General features: G+C 48.1%; 1 protein-coding gene across 2 annotated transcripts in view; it reads right to left on the reverse strand.

The window, feature by feature from the left end:
- Positions 1-212: 212 nt before the first annotated feature.
- POLD3 (DNA polymerase delta 3, accessory subunit) overlaps positions 213-12775 on the reverse strand; it is a 33644-nt gene continuing 21081 nt past the window's right edge. Inside the window, exons 10-12 of one of the 2 annotated variants that reach the window (XM_030477166.1) lie at positions 8448-8542; positions 7535-7616; positions 213-2398 (exon numbers count right to left, since the gene is read on the reverse strand). In XM_030477166.1, the coding sequence (XP_030333026.1) occupies positions 2196-2398; positions 7535-7616; positions 8448-8542 (380 nt within the window). In that variant the 3' untranslated portion in view covers positions 213-2195. Of the gene's footprint in view, positions 2399-7534; positions 7617-8447; positions 8546-12775 lie in introns of both variants that reach the window. The other variant, XM_030477164.1, reaches the window with a different exon arrangement.

A 12775-nucleotide genomic window follows, 5' to 3' on the forward strand; every position in this document is an offset into this window, starting at 1 on the left:
CCATGGGAATGAGACAAAAAGGGGTCCAAATTCAATACAAATCCTGGTATTTCGAGGTATTCTCACATTTCAGATGCCAGAAAGCACTCTAATGCTTCCAGCCCTGGCTTTGATGGAAGAACATTGTACCCACTTCATCAGTGATATCCTTCCACGCAGACAAATGTCACAGCAACCTTGGAAATTGGGGTGAAGAATTAATGGACAGTTAATGAGTAGCAAGGACAAAAGAAAAAAGTGTTTAATGGGTTTGTTACTTATCATTACTTTCCAAAATACACCCTCAATTCCAGCAAGAGAAACAGGAACACTGCAGCAGTGTGGTTAACAGTTAAATTTCCTTCATAAAAGGCAGAACAAAGTGGTTCATTCTTTCCCCATGGACCTCTGCTGCCCACGTCACTCCAACCTTGAGAGCATGAAACCTCTTTAAGCTCGTGCAGTGGGCTCTGTGTTTGGATGTCTGGGAGCACTGTGTCATTTGTGGCTTTCCTCATCTTCCCAGTTTTAATCCTACCCATCTCCAACTCAGAAAGTCCCGAATTTAAGTTCTTAATGCTTCTGAGGAGCTACATGGGGAGGGGGCTAAGGTTGCCCTCAACCAACCTTGACAGCAGTGCTCTATGTGTCAAGCAGCTGAACCACCCCAGCCTGCACACACTGGTGGGCACACAGAGACACTGCTGCTTGTAGGTGTTTGAAGGAGATCCTCTTGCATGTCAAGGGGGCACAAGCTGCCCAGGGTGATGTGACTTCCACCAAGACAACTGCTGGTCACTATTAGGGGTGTGTGCTTTCAAATTCAGAGTCACCAACCTGATCTCCTGGTCAGAACAACTGTAAATAGGTCTTACTGGTCAAAGGTTGGATTTCAGTTAGGTGCCTGAAGACATTTCTTCCTTGGTGACACTCTTCAGGCTTTATGTAGCTTTCTGCCAGCCACAAACTCTTTATAAACCAATATGTATATGTATATCCATACGTATGTTGGCCTAACACTGCTTGGAAGTAACCACTGATGACATCAGTCACCCATTTGGGGCCCTCGAATCCCAGCTTCAGAAATGCTCAGCACCCACCTCTGGAAAATCTGCTCTTTTCCATCTATCTACCAAATTTAGTACCAGAAAACCAGAAAGCATCCACACTGGCGCCTCATTTCTGATTAAATGGGCCTGCAGTGCTTTATGCATCCCCAGTGACTGGTTCCTCAGCACTGTTTGCTGTGACACACTTCCCTCAGCAGGCAGATGACGAGATGTCCTAGAAAACAACTCTTCTGGTGTCTAGATTATGCCTGGAAAAAAAATCACTTCAGGCAACCCAAACCCTACAACACCCCAAAGCAGGAATTCTTCATAGACAACACACCTGAGCGGTGTTATCAGCAGTGCCCTCTAATCACCCTTCCCTTTCACTCCTTAACTTCCAAGGATAAGGATACAGTTGCTTTCCCAATAACAGCAAAGCCTTCCCCCAATTACCCCGGAGCCAATTGGGTTGGAAGCCTCAGAGATGTTTTTGCAGACACAGAGCACCAACAGTGTCCCGGGTCTATAATTAGGCATCCGAGGAGTTTACAGAGGATATGTTCAAGGAAGAAAAGAGTAAGAGAGTTTTATATGGGCTGCTTTGTCCAAAAAAAGATTAGGAAAGGCAGAGCAAAAACTATTTACCAGTCTTAGGGGGAAAATTAAGCTCATTTCATTCAGTTAAAGCTGAAGCAGATGTTCAATATTTGTGTGTATGCCTCAAGACCGGTTACGTTACAGCTTCAACCCAATGTGACCATTTACATCAATCTGCAGAACTGGGGGTGTAAAAAGAAGGGGGAAAAAATGCCACAACTCAACTCTTAGTTTGCTCCACTGTGGAAGAGGCCTCAGCACCGAGGAGGTGAAAGGCCATATTAAAAAATAAGATTTGATGGGATAAATGAGGAGTCTTTCAGGAGTTTCCTCTAGATTTTGCTTCTAACTGGTGCTTCCCACGCTCAGTAAAGAGGATTGAAGTTATTGCAGTCAGGAATTACACTTTTCTCTGACACAAAATCTAGTCCAGAGGGCTTACTTACACAGTAAGCAAGATATCTTACGTAAGTGAAGATTGCATGTTGTCCTCCTCCCATGCAGCAGCTTGCAGAACGCTGCACAAGAAGAGCAACGGTCCCAAGAGGACCAGGAGAAAGACCCAGTTCATTTCTTCTGGAAAAACCCCATGATGGAGACCTGTTTGTTGGCTCTGCTGGCAACAGCTGCCCCTTTCTTCACATTCTTCCTTTCTTCCTTTGGTTCTTTCTTCGGAGGCAGCACAGGCTGTTTGGGTGCAGCTAGTGGCTTGGTCTTGAAGTCATCCTCACTATCTGTACAGGATTCGCTCTCATAAACCTTCTCAGTCACTGGTTAAAAGAGAAGAAGAACAGACGATGGTGGTTAAGCCTCTGTACCACGGAGTAGAGACCTCCCTGCTGCAGGGGAGGAAATGAGCATTTCTGGAAATGAGCATTTGGGCTTCAAGGAGAACATGTCAGATAAAGGAATTCAGTGCATTGCTCAAGGTCAAGCAGTAGAACCAGATGACTGGATGGGCTTTGCAGGCACTGACTCAAACCGCTTCCCCTCTTTCTTAAGTGAAAGATGGCAGGTTAATGACTCAGGAGCTTTAACCACAGAATCATGGATTGCTTTGAGTTGGAAGGGAGCTCAAAGTTCATCCAGTCCCAAGCCCCTGCCACGGGCAGGGACACCTTCCACTAGAGCAGGTTGCTCCAAGCCCCTGTGTCCAACCTGGCCTTGAACACTGCCAGGGATGGGGCAGCCACAGCTTCTCTGGGCACCCTGTGCCAGCGCCTCAGCACCCTCCCAGGGAAGAGCTTCTGCCTCAGAGCTCATCTCAATCTCCCCTCTGGCAGGTTAAAGCCATTCCCCTTGGCCTGTCCCTACAGGCCCTTGTCCAAAGCCCCTCTCCAGGTTTCTTGTACCCCTTTTAGGCACTGGAGCTGCTCTAAGGGCTCCCTGGAGCCTTCTCTTCTCCAGTGTCATCCAGCTCTTTCCAACCGGTTTGATGTCACCACACACATGCATGCCACATGCACGCCTTCAAGAGCAGCAGCCCAAGGCTCCCCACTGGGAAGGTCCTTCAAGAAGCCAGTTCCCTTTCCAAACCTATTCAAGTGTTGCCCTCTTCTAGAAAGAAGGCCCAACTTGAAGACCATCAATTCACGTTGCAGAGGCTGATGAGCAGCTATCAGAAAGTGAGGAATCTGAATGTGAGCGGAATCCATACTTTAGCATCAGATGATGGACTGTCTCTTTTGTGGTTAAAACCCACCATTCTGAGTTGGTCTGATTTCCACAGGGACCAAAATCAATCAGATTGTCCTAAAATCCAGACAAGACAACCCAGAGACAGGCCCATACTTCCCTCACCAGCACCTCAGATAGTCAGGGAAGCATGAAGCAAACACAGCACATCTCAGAGATAAAGCAGCACAAAACCTTGAGGGCAGCTTCTTTCTATAAAGGTGGGTATATAGAAAGAAATCCCTTAAAAACCCCAGGAAAACCAAACCCATGAGTGAAATCAAGGGCTCTGAATGGGATTGCCAGCTCACTGCTGTCAGCATCCAGGGATGGAAAGCTAAGGAATATAAACCAAGGCTCACGGATATTAAACTGGAGTCAGCTCTGCTGATGAAAGCCATGGTTAGACACTAGTAAATGTTGTTGTATCAGCTTTCCCAGCAGTGCTCTGGGATTCCTCTAACAAACCATTTTTCTTTAGCAACACTATTCCTTTAAACAGATGTCCCAACTTCCCTTCTTCTGGGAATCTGGCTTTCACTTGTATTAATGCATCAAATTAAAGCAGGTTTTCTACGTAACCAGCGGCTGGGAAGAGGAATGGTATGAAATCCTGCATGGCAGTGCTAGCAGATGCTCAAACAGGGACTGGAAACCCAAACTAACCCCCCTTCAGAGGTGAGGGGGTTTTCAGTGAGCAGCTTTAACTGCACTGGCCACTTACTGAGCTTTATAAAGTTATCATGTTGTCACCCCTGTCAGTAACCACTGGTAAGTCCAAATGCATGCACTGAACCCCCTCCAATTGCAAGATAACACAGTTTAGATCAACTTTCTTTCACTGCTATCTCAGCTGAACTCAAACTCTGTATTTGCAGCAGATATGGGCATGCAGACAGATACTTACTGATGTTCAGCTCAGAGCCAGGCTCACTAAATCACTGGTAACTCAAACTACATAAGCTCAAAACTTAAACCAGTGCCATAAGACAAATTTATCTACAATATACACATATATATTTCAATATACAAGTCCATGGAGTTGCTTCTGGATTGTATGACCTCAATCTTCTTGCTTTTTAAATGTAGATTCTGCCTTTCAGCTCTTATGTTCAGCTCTGGGGCAACAACACGAGGGTCGTGGAGCTGTTGGAGCGAGGCCAGAGGAGGCCACGGAGCTGCTGTGAGGGCTGGAGCAGCTCTGCTCTGGAGCCAGGCTGAGAGAGCTGGGCTGGGGCAGTCTGGAGAAGAGAAGGCTCCTGAAGGGGAGACCTTAGAGCAGCTCCAGTGCCTAAAGGGGCTCCAGGAAACCTGGGGAGGGGCTTTGGCCAAGGGCCTGGAGGGCCAGGCCAAGGGGAATGGCTTTAACCTGCCAGAGGGGAGATTGAGATGAGCTCTGAGGCAGAAGCTCTTCCCTGTGAGGGTGCTGAGGCGCTGGCACAGACTTTTCCCAGAGAAGCTGTGGCTGCCCCATCCCTGGCAGTGTTCAAGGCCAGGTTGGACACAGGGGCTTGGAGCAACCTGCTCTAGTGGAAGGTGTCCCTGCCCGTGGCAGGGGCTGGAGCTGGATGATCCTGAGGTCCCTTCCAACACAAACCAGTCTGGGATTCTACGTGCATCCTTTCAAGCTTCAGGAAGTGCAAGGTAGAAATGCACCAGCTTAACCCTCAGCAATTCCCCTTTGCTCTAGACTAAGGGCATGCACACAATTGAGTCCCAGCTGATGCATGGTAACAAACCATGTGCTTAACCCCACAGATACTTTAATTGCTCAATTTCCCTCAGGACTAATCCCTAACTTAGTTTTGCTTTTTGACACCAATTCTTTGCTATTGCAGCTATTGTGAAAATAATCTCTTAAAATCATGGAGAAATCTAAAGTTCAGCCTAATCCTAATGTTAGGATTTAACATCTCTTAAAACCTGGACCTTGTGTAAAAGGACAGCAGGGAGAGAGGGGAAAAAAGCCCCTATATTTCAAAGAATAACAACAATTTACTTTAACCTGAGAGATATACCAGTTATTTCCCCTTCCAGTGATTAGACCTGAGCATGGAAAGGGTGGGAAAGGGAGGGGAGGAGAGAAACTGGACAATAACCAGATGGCAAGTTCTGTGCAAGAGACTGGTAGGGTTTAGTACAGAAAGCAGTCACTCCTCCCTGCTCCTCAGTATCCCAGCTCCAGCCCTCCCTCCATCCCAGAGGATCTGTCTCCCAAAGGGACAACAGGGGCTTGCATTTCCCTTCTCACATAATGGTAGTGGAGGGGACTGTAAAACTAAAGGTCTGGATTTCACAAGAGACTGTTAAACAACTTGGGAATGGGGAGAAGGGAAAGGCAGGCGATATTCCCAGCACTGGTATGTTTGGAAAAGGCTGGAAAGAAAGAGAAGAGCACTCCTTGCTGGAAGCTGAACCCGGAACAGTCATTCCTGCAAGCTCTGGATGCAGATCTCGTTCAACCCCACTCTTCATCTAATGCTTTCTATTTTCCTTCCAAGTGTTTTAATGGTTCTATCTGGGATGGGAGAGCAAAACACCCCATAACACAAGCAGCCAAAGCACTCACTAGCTTTGTGCAAGGCCAAGACTTGGACATCGACTCCAGGATTTGAGATTTCACTTACCAACATAGTGTTTCTTTAAAGGAGACACACAAAGGTAATAGGAAACAGAAGATACAACTACACAGATAGGTGCAAACAGACACAAGCTGACTCACATCCAGGCAGCTCCAAACCTGGGCCAAGCAGGTCGGTGTCTCTCTGTGCTCATGCACAGTGACAAACCTGTGTAACAGCAACAGATCTTCTCCTAGGACTGGCTGAGCTCCCCTGACATCAGCAAGGCTGGAGAACGTGAAGCATCCCATACAATTAAGCTGACAAAACCACATTCCACCCTCTTCAAGTTTTTTAAGCCTTTAAATAATAGATTCTGAACTCCTGCAGCTCTACTTCAATGTCAGGACACAGGGGAGGAAAGCACAGGGGTGTTGCACAGCTTTCCCCAGGTCACAAGAGGAAGCAGGGTCCAGTCAGGCTGGAATTCAAAGCCTCTGGCTCACAGTCCTTGTGTAGAGAGTCTCTTCCCTCCCGAAAGCAGAGCTGTCCTTATCAGAAACAGAAACCCTCACACAAGGATTTAAGCCCCAACTTATTCCTTATCTGGGATACTTTGAAGTTTATATTAACATAGAATCAAGGTCTGCTGCATGGCTTTGGCTTTATCCCCAAAAGAACAAAACCCCCCATCCCACTCCCCTAACAATACCCAAAACCATCAAAGCAAACTGATTCCAGCCAAAATCTAACCAAAAACCTGGATCTCTCTCTGTGATATTTTTAAAAGCTTGTAGCTTTGGAGAGTAAAGCAAATGACAGAAGTGCTCATGGTGGCAGGAGGGAAGGGAGAAGAACTGAAAGAAAAACTGTGAATCATGGATTGGTTTGGGTTGAAGGGACCTTAAAGCTCCTCCAGTCTCAACCCCCTGCCATGGGCAGGGACACCTTCCACTAGAGCAGGTTGCTCCAAGCCCCTGTGTCCAACCTGGCCTTGAACACTGCCAGGGATGGGGCAGCCACAGCTTCTCTGGGAAAAGTCTGTGCCAGCGCCTCAGCACCCTCCCAGGGAAGAGCTTCTGCCTCAGAGCTCATCTCAATCTCCCCTCTGGCAGGTTAAAGCCATTCCCCTTGGCCTGTCCCTACAGGCCCTTGTCCAAAGCCCCTCTCCAGGTTTCCTGGAGCCCCTTTAGGCACTGGAGCTGCTCTAAGGTGTCCCCTTCAGGAGCCTTCTCTTCTCCAGGCTGCCCCAGCCCAGCTCTCTCAGCCTGGCTCCAGAGCAGAGCTGCTCCAGCCCTCGCAGCAGCTCCGGGGCCTCCTCTGGCCTCGCTCCAGCAGCTCCACGTCCCTCTTGTGCTGTTGCCCCAGAGCTGGATCAGGACTGCAGGGGGGGTCTCCCCAGAGCGCAGCAGAGGGGCAGAATCCTCTCCCTCAACCTGCTGCTCACGCTCCTTTCGATCATCAAAAAAGAGTCAGGATTCAGCTACAACTCCACAAGTTCCTACGCAGGCCTTCACCAAAAGGGCAGTTACTTCAGTCTTGCAGCATGAGGCTGAAGTGGAATAACAAAGTGATTTTGTGAACCTCTTTCTCAACCTGGGAGAGACTGGCCTGTAAACATCTTCAAGACATCTTCAATATAGTTCCACTGAGGTGTAGGAGACATCTTACCCATGCAGCCTTCTTCATCATCAATGAACATCTTGGACTTTAGCACACGCTTCCGTTTCCTCTTCCTCCCTCCAGCTGAAACCTGAGGGACATTGAAGTCTTGTGAGAAATCAGGAGTTAAGGCCCCGTGCACAGATCATGAAAACATCAGCTCTGGGAGTGAAATGTAGTCCCTCTAATGAAGCTGAGCATGATTTGATAGTTAATCCTGTCTCTTCCCTGGATATCCCAGTCTCAGTTTTGATGATACCACAATTCACTCCATCCCACCAGGGCAAATTTCAGAGAGAGAAAACACAAGTGAAATGAGACCTCAAGCTCTCCTGTGTGCCAGCACAGGGGGACATTCCTCTTCTGAGCCATGTGACAGTTTGTGACGTGTTTAGTTACGTGAGAAGGTGGCACTGGGGTTGTCCCATCAAACCTCTGAGGAATGAGGAAGCAACAAGCTGTGCAAGACACCAGAACTGATGCGACACGCTTGCGCTTGCAGTAAACCTGCGTGTATTTTCTCTGCTCAGAGGTTAACTTCTTGCCAACTCCAGCCCACCCCCTTAGGCAGCAGCTTCCCTGTGATACAAGGTTGGATACCAAGTCTCTGGTTTCATTTCTGGCCCTGCCCTGGCTCCCAAGGCCAAGATTCAGAGGGAAAAGTGTTGAAATATGAGCCACGATTCATAGAACTGTTAGGAAGGGAAAAGAGAAGAAAACAGAAAGCTGCCTACGACAGCAGAAAAGCCAGAGTTTAAGTAACAGTGAGAAAATGAGGGAACTAGTGAATGTGGTGGATTCTTTCAAGCAGGATGATGTGATGGACTTGACAGGGAAACAGGACTTCCCCCTCAGCATCTGAAAAGAGGTTGGGCAATGCCCATCGAGTTAGATAAAACCAGAAGTTAATCACAGCTCTTACCTCTGTGGATGCAGGCTCCAGTTCAGTTTTCAGGGCAGGTACAGGAGGTGGAGATGGAGCTTTCTCTTCCTCAGATGTGGGAGATGGTGGGATACCTGCTAAGAAGATGAACACTTTGATAGCACACAAGGCTAATGCTACCCCGTTGTCTTCACTAGTATCATTTAACTCTGAGCAATTGCTTGTAACCTGTATTTAGACCAAGGTTTACAGGTTGTCACTCAGGATAAGTTGTCTGGAGTGGTCAGCCCCCAGCCAGACGGCTCACCCAGTGCCATGGGCTGCAGCTCCCAAAGGAAGGAGGGTGAGATAGGATGGGAGGAGTGCATTTGGGATTTTGGTAAGCCAAAAATCAGTTCCACTTTAAAAACAGGCCCAGAAACTGGCAGGTTTAGCCATATATTTCACCTGCTCATTAAAAAGAGGGGCTGGAATTTGTTTAGAGATTGAAGGAGTCAGGGTTTAAGGCTACATATTCCCAAATCACTGGCTGACCTCAGTTTCCCTACCTCTCCCCCATCACTATAACACTTACTGATGGTGCTACACATGCCAGACAATCCATGCTATTAGCTTGGAACTACCTTAATCCAAGAATTAAGTGTAATAATAGTATCACCCATCCTAAAAGAGCATTAAGGGACACCTCAACCTTTCGTAGGCAACCAAACCACCCCAAAACTAAGCCCATTCTCTCATGTGCCATCATCTGTGCTCTCCTGTGGGTGCAAGGACAGAGAGTGGAATCATTTTAATGCCAAAAGTGGCTGAAATAGTGAAGGCCACCTTCATAAAGAGTAAAACCAGTTCTAGAGCCTCTACCAGCAACGTCAAACAGAGCCTTAGTGGGACTCACAAAGGGGAAAGCCAGGGTCACTCTTCTGTGGGGCTGGCAGAGGGACAGAGCCCTGATGGGGAAGCAAAACCAGTGCAGGGCAAGAGGGGAAGGAGCAGCACCTTGCACCACGCAGCACAGTGGCTTTAAGGAATCCTCTCCAAATCCAAGTGGGAAACGCTGCCATGGAGGTCCTCAAGCGTGGGGCAGAGCTAAGAATGGAGGGGGAAGAAACTCCTCATCTGACCTATTGCTTAAGCACAGCACGGATGAGGCTGGATGGGAGGTCAGGGTGCCTGCTTGGCTTCTGCTCCCAGCTCCCCTGGCTGCAGCCCTGCATTCATCCCGTTGTTGTAACAGGAATTCTGGATCCGTGGCTGTCCCAAGCGATTAGGTCAGTGTTCAGAGTTATGACTGTTGGCCAGGCACAAGGCCAAGTGACCTTCGGAGGTTAAGAAGGGCTCAAGTGAAACAGTGCTTGGCTGCCAAGGCTAAATAATAAATGACATTCTTCAAACAAGGGCTCAGCCTCATAACTACTTCAGTAAGCAAGGCACAGAAATGCAAACAGAGCGGGATAACATGACTCGGTATTCCACCTTGCTCCAGAGAGCTGGGGCTGGCAGCTGCGGGAGGATAAAACACCAACCAAGGGATCAGCTCTAAGGTGTTAACTGCTGGAGCAGGCAGGATTGCGGCCCAGGAGCCGCAGGGAACTCAAAATTCCCAGGATTTAGCAGTCTCGGAGCAACCGGAGGCTGGAAAGATCATCTATTGCCCTGCACCAAACCTGCTGCTCGGGCCAGCCACACCAATTTGAAAGCAGTTTTAAGGGCTAAAGGGGGTGAAAAGCAGCCTGCTGAGCACAAGCAGAGGCTGCTGAAGGTATCTGCAGTGTGTCAGCTCACTGGGGGCAGATTTAGGCTTTGTTTTCAGCCTCCTTCAAACAAGTCCCCCAGCTTTTGGCAGGCAAAAGGCACCTTCTCCCCACGTCAGAGCGTTTCGGACTACCACCAAGCGGCTTCTCTATCCCTTTATTATCCTCTTCTAGCCAGCACAGCCCTCTGACATGTGCTAACTCCTGAGTCAACCTCTAGCTGCTGCCCACAGTTTACTCAACAGCAACAGCTGCATGAAATGGATACAAGTTGGGCAATTGGATGTACCAAAGATGTAAATCCTGGCTTTGTTCAGTTTGCTCTGACCCTGCCTGGAAAAAAAACCTGTGAGAAGCTTTAGTGCTGCTGCCCTGCGAAACAGAGCGAGTGTGGAGGTTACAGTGCCACTGAAATCACCCTCCAAAGTGGCTGTAAAACCCTTGTCAACACTGTGAAATGCTGCCTGTGTTGGTATAGCTGAAGCTGCCAAAACCTCCTGTCCTCTGTGGACGCACTTGTGTAGTTTGTTCTGGCACTGGAAGCAAAACAACCTGCAGTGACTAAGGCACCCTCATACCAATATAACTTTTTAATGAAAAATCATTTAAATGGAGAGGATTGTGCCTTATGCCTTCTCTGTATATTCAACTTGGTACAATGTGCTGACACTCGTGTAAGAAGAGCTTATTTTGGGCTATATTCAGTATATAAAGAGCAGACTAACATAGAACGATGCAAAAGACCTGTCCTTATATAAATACAGGCATACAGTGTTTCACATCATAGAGCCTCAGACTGGTTTGGGTTGGATGGGACCTTAAAGCTCGTCCAGTTCCAACCCTCTGCCACAGGCAGGGACACCTTCCACTAGAGCAGGTTGCTCCAAGCCCCTGTGTCCAACCTGGCCTTGAACACTGCCAGGGATGGGGCAGCCACAGCTTCTCTGGGAAAAGTCTGTGCCAGCGCCTCAGCACCCTCACAGGGAAGAGCTTCTGCCTCAGAGCTCATCTCAATCTCCCCTCTGGCAGGTTAAAGCCATTCCCCTTGGCCTGGCCCTCCAGGCCCTTGTCCAAAGCCCCTCTCCAGGTTTCCTGGAGCCCCTTTAGGCACTGGAGCTGCTCCAAGGTCTCCCCTTCAGGAGCCTTCTCTTCTCCAGGCTGCCCCAGCCCAGCTCTCTCAGCCTGGCTCCAGGGCAGAAGCTGCTCCAGCCCTCGCAGCATCTGATCATCAGTTGTTTCAAATCCACAAAATGGGGCTAAATCTGCCTGAAAAACGGCAGTGCTTTTACATGCACTTACATGCACACAGGTAGAGCCCTGTTTGAACACGGCTCAGCCGCAGCAGTGGCTGTGGACAAGCACCCCCTGCTATCTGCAGCTGCACCCCTGCCCCAGGCCCTGCATGCTCCTCCTTTGCTTCCAGTGGAGGTCAGCCAGGTTAGCAGCAGCAGCAGCAGCCACGCTCTCAGCCTCTGATCCCCACCCTGGGGGTGCAGCTTCCCATATTGCATCTTGCATATTTAAAACTTACCCCTTGATCATCTAGGGGGGGTTTATGCAGGTGGTGGATGCACCGTGCCCTGTCCGGCAGCGATTCCCAAATGCTGGGCAGCATATGGTGCCTTCCTCCCTGCTCCCACTGGGATGCAGCGTGGAACAATGTCACTCCAGGCCCTATTTTCCTCCCTGATGCTGATTAAAATCGACCTTGGTCTCTGGAGAAACCTGCTTCCAACCTTTCCAAGGATAAATGATCTCAAAGCCCAGCTGCTATATATAGATAGATAGGATAGATATGTATAGTTATTTGTTTAATCCAACTTACATCCTTATATTTGAATACTGAATGGAATATTGTCAGTTTGGATTCTGTAGGAGTATTTCAAAGAACTCGAATCTCTCTCCTTTCATCCAGTTGGATTTAGAAGGTCAACCAGCAGAACTAAAGGCTGAACACAAACTTCATCAGGGTGGTTTAAATAGCCATTAGCTTGAAAAGGAAGAACAGAGAAGCTCTCTTGATTCCCATCTTTCCCTTTTAGAAGGGAATAGCACCAAGCTAATCAATAATACCCAGATTTGTATATATAAGCTATAATTTGCATAAATTTCCAATTCTAATCCACAACACAAAGCTCCATATCATGGAAAGAACAAAGAGGACTATGATGCAGGAAGAGCAACAGCAGCAACAGGGAAGGTCTACAAATGGAAAGTCAAACTTTCTGCCTACATCTCCAGTAGGTTAAATAGGAGTAAATCAAAAGCCAACCTAACAGTGACTGGGTAAGTGGCCTTACTTGTCCTGTTCTCAATGCATAAAGCTACTTCAAATGAGATTAATGAGACAACTGTGCTCCCAAACTGACCAGAGGACCAGACTGATGGCTTCTAATTGCAAATCCAGTTAACTGACACTTAAGAGCTCAAATGAAACAAGGCAGAACTAAACACACCTACTGCAGGCACCCAGGTAGGAGTACACACACAGGCTCTGGAGCAAACCTTGGCATGAATGAAAGCAGAAGGCACCACATTCAAAGGCATCAACCATTCAGCACATGCTAAAGGTACTACAGATATTCAACAAGAGACCAGAGAGCTCTAATATTCAAA

This window comes from Strigops habroptila, chromosome 2 (genome assembly GCF_004027225.2).
Source record: "Strigops habroptila isolate Jane chromosome 2, bStrHab1.2.pri, whole genome shotgun sequence".
NCBI classification, from domain to species: domain Eukaryota; kingdom Metazoa; phylum Chordata; class Aves; order Psittaciformes; family Psittacidae; genus Strigops; species Strigops habroptila.